This window comes from Corythoichthys intestinalis, chromosome 7 (genome assembly GCF_030265065.1).
Source record: "Corythoichthys intestinalis isolate RoL2023-P3 chromosome 7, ASM3026506v1, whole genome shotgun sequence".
Taxonomy (NCBI): Eukaryota; Metazoa; Chordata; class Actinopteri; order Syngnathiformes; family Syngnathidae; genus Corythoichthys; species Corythoichthys intestinalis.
The window spans coordinates 30514222-30536875 of NC_080401.1; the positions used below are offsets into that span (position 1 = coordinate 30514222).

Here is a 22654-nt window from a genome sequence, read left to right on the forward strand (position 1 = left end):
CGATGTGCAAAACTGATAGAAACATACCCCAAGCGACTTGCAGCTGTAATTGGAGCAAAAGGTGGCGCTACAAAGTATTAACGCAAGGGGGCCGAATAATATTGCACGCCCCACTTTTCAGTTTTTTATTTGTTAAAAAAGTTTAAATTATCCAATAAATTTTGTTCCACTTCACGATTGTGTCCCACTTGTTGTTGATTCTTGACAAAAAAATAAAATTTTATATCTTTATGTTTGAAGCCTGAAATGTGGCGAAAGGTTGCAAGGTTCAAGGGGGCCGAATACTTTTGCAAGGCACTGTATGTAACTGTATCCCAACCTTGGACCTTGGAGACATTTTATTGTGACCCATTTCAAATTGTGAGATAATAATTTTGTATTTATAAGTTTTTTTGTAAGTATTTCCCCGCTCTAAAATTGGTTCATGAAAATGGAATTGGTTCATCACAATTTCTCATTAAATAACTATGTAATGTCAGTAAGTAGTTTTAAAATACGTTTTCCATTTTATTGGATTAAAAAAATTGAATGGAATTAAAAATGAAAATAAATCAATTGCTATTTTATATTCTAACATTATTACTTTTAAAAGTATTTAATAGGGGTGTTTAAAAAAAAAAATCGATTCTGAGATATATTGTGATATAACGTATCGATTCAAAATCCGTCTGTATCGATCCTTACATGTGTGATTTTTAGTGAAAAACAATCCAGTGGTTGCACTTCTACTCCCGTGCACTAATTTGAAATTTAACACACATTTGAAATTTTTCGTATTCTCGGAGAGTCCCCATGTAAAGGGCCCCTTATAGACGGTCCTTTGCTTTGCTTAGCCAAAACTACACCCGAGGACTCAAAAGGATATTTGGAATTTCTTTGTTTCATGTAATGCCTCCCCCTCACCCACAAAATTCAAACTCCACCTATGCTTTTATGTCCATTTTGATTTGTATTTTTTCTAAAGTGAAATAGAAATATCGTAATTATCATCTTCAAATGTAGCATTGGGATTAATTGGGATCGAATCGTGACCAGTGAATCGTGATACAAATCTTATTGCCAGATATGTGGCAATACACCCCCCCTAGTATTTACCTATTTTGTAAAAAATATAAATTTGAGTATAAACACAATGGAAAAATGTAATATTTTACAAAAAAATATGCTGACAATTTAAGAGTTCTTTTTAGCACTTTGATTTACATATTCAATAGACAAAATAACATTTTTTGAAATATTGTATTAAAAATTAGCCTAATGAAAATTTCCAAAATTAGCCTTAAAATTAAAATGAAATTCAATTTCAACACTTCAATAAACCAGTTGGCTAACATTTATACGCCGGTTTTCCTTTATGAAATGCAATTAACTCAAGTGCCAGTAAGGGCAATAGACCATCAGTCCATTTGAACTTGTTGGAAACCCTTCTAGTCCAAATGGTATGGACGTCTATCATCGTCAACAGCAGTCAAAGAGTAATAGTAACGTTACAACCTTCAATACAAAATATTAACTCATTGCCTGCCATTGTCAATAATTGATATCACATCCATTTAAACTGTGAGGAATGGCTGTGAATGCTTATGTTTCAGTGCCATGGACGCTGCTAGACGTCCGATCCATTTTGACTTGGACGGTTGGCAGTAAACATTCTCTGCCAGCTTCACCCAGTCAAAAATTGGACCTTTAGCACAGTCAACGGCAGCCAAAGAGTAGGACAGACCGAAATAGAACACAGTGAGTAAAATCTCATCATGGTTAGTACATGTGACCATATTTCATGGGCTAGCAGTGTGAATGACAGTTGAATGTTTGTTAGCAAGTGAGTGGACTCTGTGGAGTCCGCATGTCATACTCACGCATACGTTCCGTGGCGGTTACGGCGGCGGCGTCCGGTTCACGAGTGTTTAAGTGGGAGGATTTTTGTTTTTTAGTGGTTATTGGAGGTAAGCAGTTACAGCTGACCTGAGGTGAGTCTTTTTTTGGATCCCTCTCCCGAATCAAACGCAAAAGCCCCACCACAATCATTAACACCCCGACGGGGGGGGGAAAAAGGTAGCGAAGGGGCGCTAAACCACAAGCATACAAAGCAGAAAGTAGTAGTTCTAAAAAGCAGTAAAAGCTGAAAGAAATGAGTAGCCAAGCACATTCCCGCCCGGCCCTATCATGAGGGAGAAGAGTTAAAGCGAAAAGTTGAAGGCCTAAATCAAAAAACAGCCAAGCTAGAAGGCACCCCAAGAGCACCACAATTTATCACTGCTCCCCAATGATCGCACCTCAGGCAGCTGGCTGCCGGTGCTGTCTGAGCGGGCCGTCTCCAACGTGGGGCTATCCGGCCGGGGGAAGGAGGGTAGGCGGCGGAGGGGCGCCAAGGCTGAGGCCTCCTCAGCCGCCGCACTGCCTGATGATTCCTGTGACTGCTGCAGCGAGTCCACGTGGTTGGACGCCGTGTCGTCCGTGGCAGAGTCGCTGTTTAGCTGGCCGAAGCAAAGGACATTTTAAACGGAAGGTTAGTTGTCTGTGTTATAAACGAGCAAAAAGGTATTCAAACAAGGCGTTTTTAACCACAGGGAGGAGTCATGGAAAGGAAACATGGCACATAAGCTCTTCAGAGAAGACCTTTGCGACACCAAGTCAGTAAGTTTTATTAAAAATTTATTTGAGATATCATTTAGAGTTACGTTTCAGTGCCAGTTGACGGATAGAGGGATCCAATCCGTTTAGACTGGGAGAAGCAAGCAGCAAATGATCGCTGCCAATCCTCCAAGTCTAAATGGATTGGACGTGTATCACTGTCAATGGCAGCCAATTACCTAATTAATGAAAAATCATTATTGCTGTTAGAACAGTAGAAAGGCTGTTGATCTGTTTCCTTTGTTTGAGTGTTGGAAGTGGCAATATGCCAAATTTACTGTGGGATTAATTTTTACAGCAACTCTGGTTTGTCTGTTACGATCAATGGCAGCCAATGAGTCAAGTAATTATTTCATTCATATATTGTACACAATACAAAAAAAGACAAATAAAGTTAAATTTTTAATCTAATTACAAAAAAATAACAGTTCACTATTTTATTATGCAAATAATATACATACTAGTAGTATTACACATGAACATAAATTTCTTTATTTGATAAACGCTCAATGAATTAATGTAATTATATATAGCACTGAAATGTATATTTTACTGAAATGAACCTTTTATATCGTTTACCTACAGATTTTCACTTTCATACAATTTAAAGAAAAACAATTCTAAACAAAGATGAAGATGAGAATTGCTAAATTGTCATTAAAATGAACGAGTCTATTAATTAAGATACATCTTTTTGATTAGGGATGTCCCCAATCCAATCAGGTGATCAGAAATCAGGCGGATCAGGCCATTTTTCAGTTATTGGGAATCGAGTGAAAAGGATCGGGGTTTTAATTAAAAATACATGTATATTTTTTAAGGGCTAAAAACTAACAAAATAATCCAGAAATACCATTGCATTGCCGAAAGAACCAAAAATATGTGTTTGATAATCCGCAATACTGCCGGGAAAAGTGGAAGAGGAAGTACTGTAAACAGTACAGTAATGTAACATGTATGGAACTTTTGTTCAAAAAAAAAAAAAAAAAAATTCGGTATCGAATCGGCAGATTCTCAAAATTAAGTGACTCAGACGCAAAAATATGCGATCGGGACGTCCCTATTTTAGATTATTGATTCATACTTTGTAGATAAATTATAAAAATTAACTCAAAATATTTTTTTCATTTAAAAAAACAGATCCACAAATAAACCAAATAAAACATAAGATTGAATAATTAGTGAATTATGTAATCAACTGAATGAACGATAACGGTTAAAAAAAGGGCCAACAAAGGCTCATATCTTAAAAAAGCTCACTGATGACACTGCTGGTTGTTGACAAAACTGTTTATTGATGTATTGATGTGTTTTTTTTATTATTAATATTGAATTGTTTTATGACTGCACTTTGTTTCAGCGATAATAACTGTATAAATAAGTGCTTGATTTCGGAATTTTTCACACGTAAAGACTGATTAACATACTTTCAAGCTCTCAGAGCTTTACTTACCGAGGACAAAGGGTGCAAGAGAGCTTAAAGAGTAGCGAGCTACAACCGCTGCAGCAGACAGAGGTTGATAGAAGGGGGAGCACCAGCCAAGAAGCAAGCACCAAGCCCCTCGCGCCCACACAGCACTCTCACGCACATACACAGCAGACTGTGTGAGGAGCATGGCGGATCGGGGAACGGCGGGGGGTAGAGGAGGATTGTTTTTATGGACCCTAATTAGAGTGCGACTTACGCGGCCGGAGCGGCTGAGAATCTGGCTAGCGCTCAGTACCTCCTCCTCGGACGACTCGTCCGTGTCCTCGTGGTTGGTGAGATTGAGACTGGGCGTGCTGCCGGTGTACTGGCACTCCTGAAGAGACGGCGTGTCCCCCTTATCCATGCTCTCTAGGGAGCGCCGCCGGACGCCCCAGTTGAAGTTATCCATGCTCTCCCCCTGTAGGAAGGTGTTGGACACAACAGTGAGGCCGGGCGGAAAATAGGAAGCGGTTGGATACCATCGGTGTTTCACTAAGGCTAACAAACACAAGAAACTAACAAAATAAACATGAACAGAAGCATGGCTCTGAACAAAACTGTGAGGCACAGATGCCGTGCAGAAGACATCAAAAATAGGGTATACACACACACACTGATTTTAAAGAAGGCATGTATGGACCACTCTTAAGCTCCTCCCTGACTTACCTGCAACTCCTTGTGGCAATAAAAGAGAAGGAACACAGGTGTTATTAGACACTCTGGACAATTAAGACACACAAGTAGACACGCTCTTCGTGTGGGATAAGAAGATTAAACATAATGACGCAAGGAGTGAGGCACCATGAAGGGTCATTGGATGCACTGAATTCCGAGAAAAAAATAGAAGGAAATTCTTTTATATTTTATTTACCTCATTCCTTGCCATTGTCTACAATCATAATGACTGTCTGTCTGTTCATCCAGCTATCATTTTTGAAGATGTCGTTACTGTCATAGTTTGGGTATAATTTGTATTACAAGTTTAATTTATTTAATGTTAATCTTCTGAAAAAAATCAGGTAGGGGGGACGGGTCTATGTCCAATTCTGGTTTAAAATATAGACAAAACATTTGACAGATAATTAATATAAATCTTTCTGTATAACCCTTTTTGGTTTTATTCCTATTTTATGTGTGTATGTACTGTATTATTATAGTTATTAATATAAATTCCAATTCAAATCAATACAATTAAAAGAATAAATGGGGATAATAATTGTATGTAATATAAATGTAAAATACAGTTTTAGTTAGTGCTGCAACGATTACTCGATTAACTCGAGTATTCGATTAGAAAAAAAGATTCGAATTAAATTTTGCTGCTTCGAATATTCGTTTAATTATTGTGGCGATGTCATGGTTTATTTTGAAAGTGTTTGCAATCAGTTTTATTAATGTGAGTGGATACACTGCCTTCTAGTCTGCCTCATTTCACATGGCTTAATCCAGCTCCTCCATGTTGCGCTAATGTTTTTTTTTAATGTATTCGTAATTTAGTTTATGGGTATATTTAGCCGTTTTTTGTTGGAATATGTGTCTTAACAATTTGTTGAGAGCATTGTAAAAAAAATAAAATAAAAAAGTTAACGTTTTATAGCATTTAAGCTGGCGGACCTTTGCTATTTAAGTTAGCCAATTGTTCTTTTGCTGTACATAGATCCTTATTTAATTTTTTACACCGTTTGAGGCTCAGCTCAGGTATTTCAATTTTTCATGTTACTTATCCGATTACTCTATTATTCAACAAACTAGTTCATCGATTAATCGACTACTAAAATAATCGATAGCTGCAGCCCTAGTTATAGTATAATAAAAATATACAAAAAACAGAACAAAAATTAACATTAAAAAATCTAACATAAACCTAAGTTCAAAACAAACAAAAATATTTGTATGAATACAAATTACACCCAAAAAATGCCAAAAATACAGGGTGATTCAAAAAGAATGTGCCATAACTATTACGGCATATTAAAAAAAATACAATACTAGCTGGATACAAGTATTGCATGTAACCTCACGTTTTTATTTCATTCTTTACAAGTGCTCAATGTGACCACAAACAGCGGCACGTACATCAAGCAGATATATATATATATATATATATATTTCATAAAATTACTTAGATGTTAAAAAGAATTTCAATTCTGATTACTTAATTAATTTAAATTATTTTTTAAATTAATTAATCAAATTAATTAATGAATCATTAATTAATTCATCATCATCATCATTAATTGATTCAGTCTATTTCAATTATTTGAAAATGATTAAATGCCTGATGATTTTGGCATTCTTTTTGAATCACCCTGTATATCAGTATCATAAGAATACGTCAATATTTAATTTAAACGACTCAGCTTGACCTTAACAAAAAGGCTAAGCGTCATCTACATTAAAAAAATTCCACTTGGAGCCTAGATTTTTTTTTTACTTTGCATTTTCTCACCTCTGCATCCTCCAGCTCAATATCTAAGAAGTCAAAGTCCTTAAAGACTCCAAACTGCTGCTCGCTGCCCATCTCCTCTGCTGGCACCTCCTCCTCTCTCACCACCTCCTCCACCGTCGGTATCAGGCTGGTCTGCTGGTCGGCAGAGTCCAGATCCTCGCTGGACGAGAACACCACCTGTTTCACAAAGGACAATTTGGGAATATGATCGTTGCGAGTACCCCAGTCAAAATCGATTAGATGTCTATCACCGTCAATGGCAATTAAAGAGAAGTCTTACAGATGGATTTTTGGGAATGCCAGCCTCTGGACCGCATAGACACAGAACATTCATGAGTCTCTCTCTAGTTCTTCTCTACAAAGAAAAACAGGAAAACATTTAAAATTCAAATACCAAGAAAGATAAATATCTACTTTTCACTTTGTTATACCTGAGAAAGTTGCGGCCTCTTCCAGCTCACCGGTACTAGGCCGTTGGAATTGGATCCGGAAGACGTGGAGGATGTACTCCTAGTGACGGCGTTTATCTGCTGTTTCCCGTTCCGACCGGCCATTGTGCGTTGATCACCATATTTGTGTCCAATGATGGGCGTCTAGAGAGTCACATGGTTATCAGTAAGTCCTGCACTCACTATTATCGCGTAAGATAAAATTGTTCACCTCCGAGATGTCAAAGTGGAAGTCCAGTGTCTTCCCAGGAAGCTCCTTAGAGGAATTGTTGAATATGCGCGTAAAAGCGATCTCTGGCGAACCACAAGACTCGCTGCTATACGAGCGCTGCACATCATCGGGCACCACCAGGCTGGCCGAGCGTGACACCACAAGCTTCAGAATGTATTGTGCCTCCTTCCAGTGAGGGCTCTATTAGAAAACGGTGAGAGAGTGAAGGTTGAGTTAAGGGTAGGTGAGCAGTTTTGGGTGGAATTTAATTTGGGGGAATGAAAAGGGAAATATTTTTGCCAATCCCTGCCCCTGGCTCAGAGCTGTTAAAAAAGCAAACTGGCAGATTAGACAAAGTAGGGCAAAACTAGTACAGAATTAGTTTTCGGAGGTCATCGCTGTGTGCAGGAATGTAAAAATATTGGAAAACAGCTGCTGAAAAATAGCAAATATCAGGCATAATGACAAGAAAAAGTTAAAAATATTTGTCATGCTGACAAATTACTAAAATTATTACTTTATAAAAAAAAAAAAAAAAAAAAAAAAAAAAAAAATCAGGACAAAACCCAACAGAATCGGTAAGTAAAAAAACAGCCTGACAAAAAGTTGATTGTATAGCAAAAGCAGAAAAAAACTGGCAACAAAACAAATTTCACTGCCAAAACATTGAAAAATTAAGTGGGGACAAAATGCATGACAAAAAAATACAATACCTAGGAAAACTTATAAAAATGAAAGAAATTGACCTAAAGTGGTAAAAATCTTGAGGAAAATTAAGACAAAAACATTACAATATACTGACAAATAACCTGACTAAATCTGCCAAAATGAGAAATCTAACCCCCTGTCCCTTTTAAAAAAAAAAAACGTGCAAAAACAGGACAAAAAAAAAAATTATATTGAATTTGGAAGTAATTATTTCACACAGTAATTTCATACCGATTCTTACAAAAAGTTGATTTTTGAAATGATATTACAGTAAATTGTTTTGGGTTCATAGTATGTGGTATGTTTAAAATGTAAACTATCAGTATAGACCATTATAAACATTAATTGGCGTGGGGTGTCAATTACTCTTGTTTTTCTGTTATTTGGGACAAAGGATTTAAACACTTAATAGAAACATTTCCCTTGAGACAATACATGTGTCATCTGTCATATAGAAGAAGCTGACCTGAACATATTTGCCTATGATCTTCATTATCTCCAGGTTGAACTGCTTGACTGGAGCAGCTGACAGGTCAATATGACTCAACAGGCTATAAATGATCTGCAGCAAGGACTGCTGCATGCCGGGAAGACCTTTCTCCAGTAGCTGTCAACAAAAAACTTGGTTAAGCGAAAACCCACACAGTCACGGATGGATGGATTCTTAAATTTTCAAAGCAAACCTCGGCCAAGTATGTGACCAGGTTGAGGGTGATGTCTGCGAAGGCGTCGTGCACGTAGCGGCAGACCACATTGATCCAATTGGCACAGTCACGTGAATAGCTGTGTGTGCTGTAAAGGCTCATCATATGTGCCAGGTTGGAGAGCGTGGCCGACTTGTCAGCGGCGCACAGCTTGGCGATTTTGTCCGCTGTCTCTTTGCAGAAGCCCGTGGGGCTGTCAAAGTGCTGGATGAGGTGAGGCAGCAGGCACAAGATGTTCAGCGGGAAGCCTGTCATGGGAACAGTATCGGTAGTTACTACAAACAGATACTGAGGCTTGGCTATAGGAACTACAGAAGGTTAGGATGGCTGCAGCGGAAGTTACTGAGCCACAGATTTACTCCTGTTCAAAAGACTTGAAAATAAATTTGTGTATGAGACAGGCAAGAACCGGGCGGTTGCGCTTTGGGTCCTCTTCTGTGGGCAAGTTATTTTTTAGAGCGAGAGGGGAAGAGAGAGAGTTCATTGCTCCTTGCCTTTCAGTTGTCCAGCAGTAGTTCAAGTCGTGTTAATTGGAAAATGTCCCTAGTGTGTTGCTAAGTCCCGTGTGCGTCTATAAGAAGCAAGTACATGAGCCCTCTTATACTATGCGTCAATAAGAGGTGAGTACACGAACCCTCTTGTACTGTTTAGCCTTTATCGTTGTTGTTTTTTAATATGTTACGAGTTAGCGCCGATTGCTATGCTAATTAGCGAATTCGCTAACGTGTATTTCCATGTCTATTTGTGCGTTATGTGGTGGTGTACAAAAGTTACTCCAGATGCAGAATTTGTAAAACCACGATTCAGTACAGCGGTAACACTAAAAACATGCGAAACAGTACAGAAATCTGTAAAAACAAAGTACCGTATTTTGGTTGAAAGAAGTCTTATTTCTAAATGCACTTTGTTTGTTTCCATAAAATATCGATATCATTCCACCATTGTAAATTTTATTGTATTGATGAAAGAAATAAGAACTGCCTTTTAAACAGCTAATGTTTTTGCACATTCTTATGAAAAAGAGCAGCTTAAGGTCAGCTTTGTGTTGTATAGGCATGTTGAGAAATATGTACTGCCTTTGAAATGGTTAATGATTTTGCACTTTCTTGTACAAAAAAAAAAAACAGCTTAAGGGCAACTTTTTGTCGCATGGCCACGTTTCCATCGTTCCTGCTGAATCATTACGGTATTTCAAATAAATAATGGACATATATTTGTTTGGCTACTTTAATAATACTGTATGACATATCGTTAATCGTGATAATCGTCATCATCATCAGTACCGCGATCATTCATTATTCAATGATCGAATCGTAGCACCCTGAATCGTAATCGAATCAAATCATGGGATGCCTTAGATGGCACACCCCTAATATTCATCATAATTAACAATGTGCTATTGAAGGTTTGTGATAAGACTACAATGCCTTCCACATGGCATAATAATTTGGTTTGTCGTAGGATTTCCGTTCCGATAACTGTCGAATTACTAATACTTGGAAAGAAGACATTACTGGCAGAAGTTATTTACTGTAAAATGGTAAAACCTGGACAGGAATAGGGCTAAAAAAAATTAAAGTCTGACATAATGTGACAGAAAAAGGTAAGAGTTTGACAAACACAAAAAGATGTCAGGCAAAAAAAAAAAAAAAAGACGTTCTGGACAAAAAAAAAAAAAAATAACGCTAACTAAATTGAAACTGAAAAAACATGACAGATAAACATCTGGTAGATTGGAGAGAAGAAAAAAAAAAAACACATGAAAAATTATAAAAAGCGTGATGAAAAACTGAGCCCACCCAAGAAACTATCTGCAAAGTTTTAAAAAATGACAAGACCAAAATAAGACTGCACTTTATAAACCTGGTGAATAGATAAGTAGATGGGTGGTCACATGCTCAATGCCACTTGCCTGCCAGTTGTGAAGGGTCGACAAGCGCATGCCTGGAGACGCTGATGAGCTTGCTGAGCAGCTGGACAGTGAGCTCCTGTGTGGCGGTGGAGGTGAAGCCCTTGAGGAAGAGTTGCAGCAGCCCCGGGAAGCTGTACCACTTGAGCTTGGCCTGTATCCTCTCCAGATGCTCCCTGTTGTCCTCACGCTCCAGAGGAAGGTGGCCCAGCAGCTTGTTGAGCAGCCGCAGTGCCAGCAGGTACTCAAATTCATAGTCAGACTCCAGCAATGAGGCAGCGATCCAGAAAACAGTGGCCATGAGGTTGGCGGGGTCAACAGGGGGGTCGCTGTCTCTACCCGGTCCACTACCGCCACTCCCACCACCTCCTCCGCCCAGCGCTGATAAGCTGCGGGTGCGCGCCAGGTTGCCGTGGCTGCCGCCCAAGCGGTCGGCCACATCTAGAGTGTTGCTACGTCGCCGGTCTGCCTTGCGCTCGCCCATCAGGCTGGCTCGCAGGGAGTTGCTGCGGTTGTGTGCGTAGTGGAACAGCCCGCCACTGCTTAGGTTCAACTGGCCAGTGCTCTTCCTGTTGGCTGCAAACTTGGGCCCCAGCAGGTGATCGCAAGTGGAGGTTCTAAAACAAACCAACAAATGAGCTACAAGATTGCACCTGACAAAAATATACAAGAGCGACGGGACGTACTGCACTAAGGCGGTGAGGAGGTCGTAGTTTTTAACCGTTTCTGCCAGTGTGTCAATGCCAGACTCCAGTGTGAGAAGAAGTTCGATAACAAAACCCTGACGAAACCAAAAACAGATTATTTGACCTGATCAATCAGTGAAAACGCTTGCGTTTTCACAGAAAAAGTCCTGACCTGAGCCTCCTCTCCAGGGTCGCCTACAGTCTCCACCAGTCTGGAGAGGATATCAGACAAGGTGGCGGGAGTGAGTGGCTGCTTGAGCGCCCGGAATATTTGGAAGGAGCGGCCAGCGTAGTGGCGAGAGGAACAGGAGAGCGCTGTCTGCAGGGCCACGTCGCTAAGCAGAGAGTCCAGTTGAAAACCTGAACAAAACAGGAAGTTGATATTCAAGGAAATTGTGCAATTGTCAACTATTGTTCAGAATGGTAAAAAAAAAAAAAAAAAAAAAAAAAAAAAAAAAAAAAACAACAACAAAAAAAAACTAGTATACAGTATTAGACACAAAAGGGCAAAAGTGGCTCAGAATTAGTTCCTGGAGGCTGTCTTCTACCAAATAAAGGTAAAATGGCAAAACATTGAAAAACCTGGATAGACCGTGACCCAAACTAAAGTAGTTTACATTCAGAATTTTAAAAAAAATTCTAAATACAAGAATCTGACAAAAATGGCAAAGTCTGGATTTTAAAAAATAAATAAAAAAAATAAAAAATAAATAAATATCGGGGAAAAAACAACCCCCCCAAAAGGACAATATCTGGACAGAATTCAGGATCAAGCAAAAGCAAAAATATGGATTTAATTTGAAAAAGAATTGAAAAAAAAAAATGATTAAAAGTGCCCAAAAGGGGTACTATTTGACAAAACTCTTACATAAAACAAAAAATTATCACAAATAACATAAGCCTGACAAAAAAATAAAACAGTTGACAGAAATTCTTCTATATTGCAATTAGGGGCAATCCTTTCGTACCATAATTTCATAATGCAGTTGACTTCATACCAAAAGTACAATATGAAATTACTATTATTACTAAGTTATAAGCTTAAATTCTAAACTATAAATATAGACACAGGGTTCAAATTTATCAACTGAAATTGACTTTTAAAGAGCTTTTTAAGGCCAATTCGACTTATATTTAATGGAAATTCCGGGGAAAATTTCACAACCAGCATTGGCCAAAAAAATCAGTTAATCCCAGAATGTCATGCAATGATGCAGCGCAAATTAAAGTGTAAAACTTACTAAATTAAATGTTTTAAAGGGACTATCAATAGCTTGTCACTTTACTTGCGACTGCCACCTCCAGTCTAAAGCGTAACTGCAGCCTGTGTTAGCGTGTGCATAGCATGCATGCTTGTACGAGTACGAACATAAAGCAACGAGTGCTTGGCCTATCAGATGAGCACCAGAAATGTAAAAACAGCAAAAGTGATTTTTTATTGTTTTTAGCAAGTGTTTTTGCCAAGCAGAGACTAGGCAGAGGCTCAGTGAAACAGCACTGCTGCCGTAGGGATGCGCATGGACGTGCACATTGGCGTGTTTGCTCAGTGTTTGACCCGAAACACTCTTTATTGAAGGAAGAAAAAATACATTTTTGGGCAGTCTCAGTTAAAATGTCAGGGCTCTGTGTACCCATCAGGGCATTGGTGGAGCATGCATGGAGTAGAAAAGCTTTTTAAATTCACTCTAAAAATCCTGTATAGTCTCTTTAAAGACTCTTTATCAAGTTTCCTTAATTTAAGCTTTAAGACTTTTTACGACCATGTTGTTTAAAAAAAAAAAAAAAAAAGAATAGGCACCTGGCTGGGAAAGTTTAAATACTGTCATGACATGTCTGACAAATGGGCTCAGCTGCTCAGCGCTCTTGATGTTGGGGTTCTTGGGCGACACGTCTTCGTGGTTCCAGAGTGGTCCACGTTTCCTGTACGATAAAGAGATGGGGTAATCATTGTCCGATTGTCTGCTAAATTTGTAAATTTGCCCTTTAAAAAAGAAAACTGTAATTAGAAATGTAACCACGGTTCTATGAATCCCGCATGGCCGCCAGAGGGCAGTAGTGCTTAATTTTGACCAAAATTGGCAAACCAAGGACACCATAATTGATGAAACTGGCATTCTCATCTCACCTGGAGGTAATGAAGTCTATGAGCGCTTTGACTTTCTCATCCTTTTCGGCACTGGTGTCCACTTCACTGAGGAATGAGGGGGATGTATGGGACAGGTGGGACAGTGAGGACCCACCAGCACCAAGGCTGATGCTGGATGATGTGGAACTAGAGCTCAGGCCTGAGTCGGTCACTGGCGATGGCTGACAATCAGGCAGCAACTCTTGCACGCCTACATCCACAAAAGTGCAAAGTTAATTCCATTTATAAATACACACAAAGTCTCAAGTGATTTTTATACCTGTGAAGTGGAACTCTGGTGCCGGTGGCTTAACTGTGAGCACTCTAGGTTCGTTAAACTCCCTGTTACGGAGAAGCACCATAGCCACACCCTGAACGCTGCTGTTGGCACCCTGTACAATGAGGAGGTGCAGCAGGAGGCGCTTGCAGTGCTCGTAAACCTCCGGGTGCTGGTGGTCGAACCCTGGTGAGGGAAACAGCAGCGTTAGCACCTGTGAGGAACGCCAGGCAGGTCAAAAAGTGGCAAGAAAATTACCAATAAAAATGGCATGCAGTAAGAGATGTAAATAGGCACTCCATTCTACTTTGACGCCATGGTCCACAATGAGGTCGGTTAGGAGGATGACGGCAATGTTACATCTGGAAAACAGCAAGCAAACTTGATCTTCTTGAAGCGTTTTGTATAATTATTCAACAATTTCACATTAGTCATAAAATCTTAAAGAGGCAAAAGGTCAACTTTAATCATTCGGTGCTGAGTGTTAGGTCTGAGCAATATAGTTTTTGCCCCCCCCAAATAAATAGTGTTTTTTTTTTTTTTTTTTTTTTTTGCAGGCACTTAATACTGGTATTGTCACAATACTAAAATTTTCGAACCTATATCGATACTCTAAACCAGGGGTCCTCAAATACAATTCTTGAAGGTCCACAATTATTTTTTTCATTCAAGCATGAATCCATTTATTAATGTCGGTCAAGTACAAGGCAGGTCAAAGGTGGTAAAGGTGGTTTTCTTTTGACCAAACAAAAATACAATGTAGATTCTGATTAAATAAAAATAAATGAACTTTTTTTTTTACTTTAAAAAAAAAAAAACCATGCAAGTTCAATGTTTACACATGTACACTAAATAATTGACAAGATCTCTCATTAAGGTGAAAACAATATTGACAGTACATTTTGTAATTGTAAAACACTGCCGGACAAAAAAGAATGTGCAAGTAGTACAGTACATGTTCACTTGTTCAGAACATAAATGACAAGCTCTGTCATTAAGGTGTAAACATAACAATTATTGAGAGTAACTTTAACTGTAAAAAACTGCTCAATGAGAGAAATGGCATTTGGGGGTCACAAAGCTGTTTACTCACATCATCAGCCAGTACTTCACTGCGTCTTGTGGTTGATAAATCTGAGAGTGAGATTTGTTTAATTTTAAAAAATTCTTTTCTTTCCCTTTGAACATTGCTGTCATCACTTCAGTCACACACTCTTTTATTATTTCTCCGTCATAGAACGGCTTCTTATGTTTGGCCAACCCACGACACTGTGAGTGAGCACTACGTTGCAATTTGTTGTTGTGTCATAGATTTAACAATAACCTTGTTGCGTGACTCTTGATATGACTGCTTCATTCTGTTAATTTATTGCCTTCTCGATTCTGATTTAGGAGGAAACTTATCTTCAATTCATTCCATTCCTCATTGAAACGGCAATTTTGGTTGTCCACTTTTCTTCTCTTGGTCAACTTTGAGCATGTTGGTCTTCTACTGGTGGCATGTGTGGTGTTAGTGAATGTCGCTTAACGTTGTGATCTTGAACGTTTCCCGCATGCAGCGAGAGTGCCAGGGTAACATGGGGAAATAAATAAATCACGTTTGCTCACAGTATGACTCACGTTCTTGAATTAAAAAAAAGTACACGACCGCATGTACAAACAGATTGCAAAGTGACGGGTGCAACTCGTGTTTGAGGTTGCTGACACTGCTGCAGTCCGTCCACGCTAGTTAGTAGCATGCAGGCTCCCTCAGCCAATCAGCGCATCCATGCACGCTCTCTCAGCCAATCAGCTAATACACGCAGGCTCTCTCAGCCAATCAGTGCATCGTTGTCATAGAGCTGACAATAGAAGTGAGAGCATGGAAGATATTTGACTGAAAATAAAACAGAATTTAGCGATAGAATAGTAGCGCATAGCGATAGAGCGGCGATTCATACAAATGATATATGTTGAAAAGTTTTTTTTTCTCGATTTTTTTCGTTCGTCCATGGGTCTGCAGAGAGGTGTGCTGTGGTCTGGTCGTGGACTGCGGTCCGCTAATTGAGAAATCTGGCTCTAAACCAGGGGTGGGCAATTAATTCCACAAAGGGCCGCAGTGGGTGCGGGTTTTTGTTGCAACCCATTAAGAGGACACCTTTTCACCAATCTGCTGTTTTACAAGTGCAATCAGTCGATTCTCATTTCTGCTGAAACCACATTGGTTAAACTATCTGTGCTGGGTCAGTTGCAACAAAGACCAGGACCCACTGCGGCCCTCGAGGACCGGTTTGCCCACCCCTGCTCTAAACGATACTCTAAAGCATTTTAGATACTACATAAATAAAGGATACAAAATTAAAAACTTTTTTTTTTTTTTTTTTTTTTTTTTAAACTTAGAAAGGAAATGCAAAAATACTCTTCATTACTATTTACTAACAAGAAGAGTACAAAAATTAATGCCTCTGATGACAACAAATTTCTGGTGACTTTGTGAATTTCTGGTAGTGCAAAAACAAATAAAATGTCACCCATTAGAACAACATTTAGAGGTAATACTGTACAACAAACTCAATGTTAGATGGATTAAAAATAATTATTACACAACAGTTCAGATGAGCTGAATATAAATACTTTTGCCATCAAATATCGTATCTGGAAACAGCATTACAGTATCGATACTTCTGACAACTCTACTCAATACTGTCAGGGTAAAAGGGTAAATAGACAGCAAGAAAAAACCTGCACGTGAAAAACAAAGAATAGGCAGTTGATGTTGATAGTAACAAAGTTTTCAAGTGTATCTAACAAAATTCAAGTGCAGGTGAGAAAATGGAAATCTAACAATGAGTAAGTCATTAATACATTGTTTCATGAGAATGGGTTTGCCTTCGTTTGTTTCTGTAGTTATCGCTTATATTTAAATGGTTGACAGAACAAATAGGGGAGAAGAGAGCCATTAACATTTTATTTGAGACACTTGTTCCGCATTTTGAAAAAAAAAAATTTTTTTTTTTTTTTTTTTTTTTGTACTTACTGTTGTTCCCTTTAAAAAGTAGGCAGGATCAGGAAAATTGTAAATCTATCTCCCCCCCCCCCCCCCCCCCCCCCCCCCTGAGAAAAATAGTAGTTTTTCCCCACCTTTGTTTATTTTTGATCATTTTCTTGTCCTACCTGTGCATTGCTACAGCGGGGGCATTGTTCTCCGGCAGGTAATCCACTAACGGGGACCAGCAACCACCCGTCGGGGGCAGAGGGAGCGGCTCCGGACGGCTGTGATCCATCACTTTTAAGCGCCAGTTGGCATAAAGCGGCATGGAGTCACCTAGATGCAAATGAGCAATTAAAGTGAGATCAGGCAATTTTTTGCGTTGACGGTCTTGTGAGTTTGTGCTCACATTTTTCTTCTTCGTAGGAGCCACCAGAGCTGCTGCTGTAACGAGACTCCAGGCGGTGGTGCTGGCGGTTCAAGTTGGTGTTCAGACCACCGTAGATGTCAAGGTGCGTGTAACTGCAGTAAGTGCAAACTTCATTAAACCTTTCGGCACCAAGCTGCTCATTTGTGCCCGCTTAAATAACTTTACATGGTCTTTACTCTTTAATGGATTAAACAAATGTAGACAGAAAAATTGGCACTCCATCATGATTAGGAGTGGGAACCTCTTGGTACCTCACGATACGATTTGATACAAAGCTCACAATAACGATGATCTGATGATATGGCGATACAACGGTTATCAATACATTTGTAGAATATCCTAGAATGATTTTCTGACCAACAACTATTTAACAGAAAATCAAACTTCTGCTGTGAATTGGAATGAGTTTATCATTAGTAGACGTCCAATCCATGAGCATCTATGACGTCCAATCCATTTGAATGGGAGGCATCCCTTCCACTTCAAACGGATTGAATGTCTATGGCCGTCAGTGGCAGCCAATGCCAGGCAATGAGGTAATTTTGGGCCATTTAAGGTCATTAACCTGTTGATGTTCCTGTTGATATTGGGGTACTTTATGGGTCACTTCCTGTTGATTTTGAGTTACATAACAGGAAGGGACCTGGGAATCACCTAAATGAATAGGCAGTGACTCAAACTCAACAGGAAATGACTTATAAATGCCCTAAAATGAACCGCAAGTGACCTGTAAATGCCCTGAAAACCCCCATTCTAAATGGATTGGGCGTCGTGCACCATCAATGCAGCCTTAGAGTTGACTGAGACACTATTATGGTGGAAGATTTTGGTAGCAACTTGTTGGCTCCTTTTTATTCATTTTCTTTAGACACTGACACCTTTTTAAAGGGTATGAAAACGCAAAGGGGGTGTGAGACATCAATAGAACCGTTATGTGCCAAGATAACAAATATTGATAAAGTTAACAAAAAAATCAATCACATTAATGAGCAATTATCGAAAATAGATCGAAAATGACGAACATTTCCGAAAGTGTTCCGGAAACAGCCGAATGGGGCGGAGACGTCATATCAAGGAAACAAAAGGTCGAGGCAGGTGCCATCGTTGTTTATCGATGAGAGAGTTGCGTTCGTGTTTTATCAAAAAAATCGCTAAAATGGTTCAAACCTGTCATGCTATGTGGTTTACAAATAGCCATTTGTCGCAATGTAGTACCCATGAGTTCCCGAACGCGAGAAAAAGAGCTGGACTACGCAGACAATGAGTAAAGTTCGTCAGTGCTAAGAGGGCAAATTTTGCAATTTTACAGGGAAACGGGAACCTGACGAGCCAGAAGATGTGCCTACAACCTCAAAGAAAACAAAATTTATGCTACTTCCCAATCACTAAAGACCCACGAACTGTGAAGGAGTGAATTCGTGACCCGTATGTGAATAAATCGAGTGATTCGAGCATGTCTGTGGAACAGGAATATCAGCTTGTAGAGATCGCAAATCACGGCGACTTAAACGTACATTTGAGACAACAACTCTACCGAAGTTCTGGATTAAACTCATTTCGGAATATCCCGACATCGCTTGGAGCGCGCTGAAAACTGTGCTACAATTTCCAACATCGCTAGCTTGATGCTAGCTTCTCTCACTCTCCCATCTCGTCTCAACGAAACAAACTCAGCCCTCCCACTGATTCAGCGGGTGAGTTGTATTTTTTCCCTGCACTTAACACGACGGGGCTAAAAACAAATGCTATTTTATATTTGCTGTATTTTTCTGCCGCACATTGCCGGTGTTCTGACAAAGTTGGCATGCGCATAACGTTAAAAAGGACCGCGAATGCAGCGATTCCTAAGTACACACTACAAACTTTCTTTAAAGAAAGGAATATTAACTTACGTTTGCCATGTTTGGCGCACACAACAACTGCACGTAGCCCTCTCACTTAACGACTTCGCCGTGTCGTTAAGCGTTAATTTACGCCATTGCCGTGTTGCACATGTATATTTGTGATGTAAATAGTTTTTTAGCACCAGTGAATAACATTGAGAGTCCAACTGAATATAAAAGAGGGACACCGGTCCGTGAAAAAAAAAAGACCCAAATCACACCGGTCCGTGGTGCAAAAAAGGTTGGGGACCCCTGTTCTAATCCCATTCATATTTGTGCCGGTTGGCAGAGCGAAACCGATGATAGCATATTAAATGATAATTATTCTATACATTACTTTATTTTGCGGTCACGGTGTATCAGCTTCACAAAAAGAAATGCAAAACATACCATTTGGTGTTTCCCACACGAACTGTTGTCGGGGTTTTATCAGTGTGATTGCTCCCCTCAATGATCCTTTCATTAGGCTGCATTGGCTTTCGTTTGGGCTCAAATTGATAACACAAAACACCAAAGAAAGGTTCATAACTCTCCTTGTCACCATTAGAAGAATGTTCGTTACGTCGGATTCGTCGCTGCAACTAGAAACGTAAATTGTCCGCCATCATCGCCGCCATTCAGTCCTAAAGCACTGAGCCGGTTGTTTCCTTGTTTTGATGTCACGCACACAATCTGCCAGATTTCCGGGATCTCGGGGCGGGTCTTTTTAGTTTGAAATTGACCCAAATTTCTCTCATTTTCTTGGTGTTGCGATGTGTGTAATTACACGAAGTGACATGATATGAATCCAAAAGGAATTCGTTTATGGATAAATGATGGAATATTAGCATTTCCCCAGGTGTTGACATACACTTTAAAAAACAATATCTCGATTCTTGGCAGGAACATATCGATAACCTTTTGGGATACAAAGTATCACGATATATCACCATTTCGATATTTTGTCACACCCCTACTTTCTATAGACTACACAGAATGACTAACATTACTGCCGAATTAATGAGCTGAAAGAGGAGGCACCTCAATGAAATGTACAGTTGATCCTTAAATATGTACTATATTACATTTCTCCAAGGTGGCCAACGCATGTGCACCAGAGCATGTGAAAGGGGCTTTTCTATATTATAATGACGTCAAGTTAGCTGTGCGTTTAAAATCTAGCTGTAATGGAAGTTTCATACCTTTCCTCCAAGTTTGAATCTTTGACCTTTCCGTCATGTTGACTGTCGTGCCCTGGCATTATTGTGTTGCTGCTGGACGTTGTGCCTGCAAAATAACAGACATAACGTGACTTAACCTAAAGACTTCTGAGAACTGTAAGTCAAAGACTCGTGGCTTACCTGCGACCGAGGGGATCTTGTAGCTGGAGCTGATACGATAGTAAGGTGGGTTGTCCATGTGGGCGACGGCCGAGCTGACTGGGTCGGTCAACTCCAGCTCACTCATCAGCTCCTCCAGAAGCTGCATTGTCTTGTCTCGGCCCAGGTACACAACTACTCGCTTCACCTATAACACAAGGGACTTGTTTCAGGGGTCACGTGACCAAAATAGTGCAAGATGCAATAAGTAGACTGACATAGGGCAGCAGGCTGGGCTCACTGCTGACTCCAGACATGCTTATGAGGAAGTGCAGTATTATTTTGAGGTTCTTTGGCCAGCTGTCTGCTAAGGTCGTCCACACGTTCTCTATCTCTGACCAGGCAAACTCGTCCCCGTACTGCCAATGAACAAAAGATAGTGGCGTTCAATCGGAAATGCTCCTGTTTAAATTGTACTCTGAATCCTAACTACCTTCGCCGTCATAAACATGAGGTTGTTGAGCACCATGGTGGTAGCCCGGGGCGAGCCCCATCCTTCCCCACGCAGCCAGCGTCGGCTGTTGACCATCATCATTTCCCCGTCCTGCGAGTCTTCATCCTCCTCGCCACTACCAGGATCGTCCGGACGACGTGTGGCGGGCTTGAAATCCACCAGCTCCACGTTGTTCATCCAGGGTAGGAGGTAGTGCAACATCACCTGACGACCGCCGGGATGCGCCGTTTGGATACGCTGGCTCACCTCTGCATGCACATGAACAGGAAATATTTGGAAGTCAATCCCAGCAAGTCTCGCACTTAAAGCAGTATTTTTAAGTGTCGTGACCTGAGAAGATGGGCAGCGTGAGTTCCGGGTATGTCCTAGCCAGTTCCTCGGACAGCTGGTAGTATGACACAGAGTAGAGGTGCGGCAGCGGCGATGGTGGCGCCAGGATGCCGTCCGTTCGCAGGATTTCCAACTTGTGGGCATATCGGAAGAACTTGGGTTCAAGAATCTGTAAATGTGCAAAAAATAAATAGAATTAGGTCAGAGGCACCACTAATTCAGTAATTTACTTTAATAAAAGTTGTTTAGCCATTCCTATTTTAGACCCTTGCAACCCAGTTTATTTTTGCAGATAAAATTGTCAGAACATTTATTTTACAGCCCCATACAGTGATCCCTCTTGTGAGCATACCTTAGGCCACCAGAAGGCAGTATAACAACACAGACATACACCATGGATAATGAAACAAAAAAGACATCTCAGCTGAACTTCAACAATGAAATTTTACTTTATTTATTTATTTTTTGAAAAAGCTAAAGGATATATGTCAGTACTTAATTCTCTTTATTTATGTGTAGCTACTTGTGTTCAAACATACATTTCTTTATGGTCAGTCAATACTGCAACATTGATATGACTTGTTAGTCCATCTACCACATTTTAAATTGTATGTGAGCATTAACCTAGCAAACCTTTGCAGAATAAATGTAATGTTGGATTGAACACACAAGGTATACTTCTCTTTGTTTTTTGTTTTTAAAACGTTCATGAAAATACTTGGGGCCCAAAGTATAGGAAAATAAAAATACATACAGTGATACCTCGACATACGATCGCTTCGACACACGATCTTTTCGACATCCGATGTAAAATTTGACTCGCCATTTGTTTCTACAGCCGACGACATGCTCGAAATACGACAATTTATGACAGCGCCACAGTTTGTTTTACTGCAAGACGGGCGCACGGTGGACAAGAATGTTAGTGCAGGTGGTGAAAAAAAGGAAAAGGTGAGGCTTACCATTAGGGCTGCAGCTATCATTTATTTTAGTAGTCGATTAATTGATCAACTACTTAGTTCGAATAATCGAGTAATTGGATAAGGAACATAAAAAATTAAAATACCTGAGCTGAGCCTCAAACGGTATAAAAAAAAATAAATGATCTATGTACAACAAAAGAACAATAGGCTAACTTACATAGCAAAAAGTCCGCTAGATTAAACGCTATAAAATGCTTTTTTTTTTTTTTTTTTTTACCACGCTCTTAACAAATGGTTCAAACACATACCTATAAACTAAATTAGAAATGCATTAAAAAAACATTCGCTCAAAGAAAAACTTAGCTTATGTTGGTGTTAACAGAGAGCAGCTGGATTCAGCCATGTGAAATGATGCACACTAGAGGCCAGTGTAACCGTATCCACACAAATCAATACAACTAAATGCAAGCACAGGTATTATTATTAATATTATATCATTCTGATTTTTATTCATAATCTATTTGTTTTGCTCTGTGTAATTGCTATTTGCAATAATACAAGCAGCATTTATTAAGGATTTAGTGTAGGCTTTCAGGCTGTGGAACAAATGAATGGAATCAATGTATTCTTATGGGAAAATCTTGCTGGATCTTGCTGCTGAACTATTTCGACTTACAAACAAGGTCCT

General features: G+C 39.6%; 1 protein-coding gene across 8 annotated transcripts in view; it reads right to left on the bottom strand.

Annotated features, from left to right (window-relative positions):
- fryl (furry homolog, like) overlaps positions 1–22654 on the bottom strand; it is a 135355-nt gene that overhangs the window by 29385 nt on the left and 83316 nt on the right. For 7 of the 8 annotated variants that reach the window (XM_057840277.1, XM_057840269.1, XM_057840271.1 and 4 more), the window contains 22 exons: positions 21044–21212; positions 20693–20961; positions 20478–20618; positions 20242–20407; positions 20083–20167; positions 16998–17110; positions 16774–16924; positions 13879–13982; positions 13624–13806; positions 13344–13554; positions 13017–13138; positions 11391–11578; positions 11219–11313; positions 10536–11149; positions 8603–8871; positions 8386–8526; positions 7212–7412; positions 6983–7144; positions 6832–6906; positions 6552–6728; positions 4320–4520; positions 2277–2477 (listed from right to left, as the gene is read on the bottom strand). In XM_057840277.1, coding sequence (XP_057696260.1) covers positions 2277–2477; positions 4320–4520; positions 6552–6728; positions 6832–6906; positions 6983–7144; positions 7212–7412; positions 8386–8526; positions 8603–8871; positions 10536–11149; positions 11219–11313; positions 11391–11578; positions 13017–13138; positions 13344–13554; positions 13624–13806; positions 13879–13982; positions 16774–16924; positions 16998–17110; positions 20083–20167; positions 20242–20407; positions 20478–20618; positions 20693–20961; positions 21044–21212 — 4038 coding nt within the window. The remainder of the gene's footprint in view (positions 1–2276; positions 2478–4319; positions 4521–6551; positions 6729–6831; positions 6907–6982; positions 7145–7211; positions 7413–8385; positions 8527–8602; positions 8872–10535; positions 11150–11218; positions 11314–11390; positions 11579–13016; positions 13139–13343; positions 13555–13623; positions 13807–13878; positions 13983–16773; positions 16925–16997; positions 17111–20082; positions 20168–20241; positions 20408–20477; positions 20619–20692; positions 20962–21043; positions 21213–22654) is intronic. The other variant, XM_057840273.1, reaches the window with a different exon arrangement.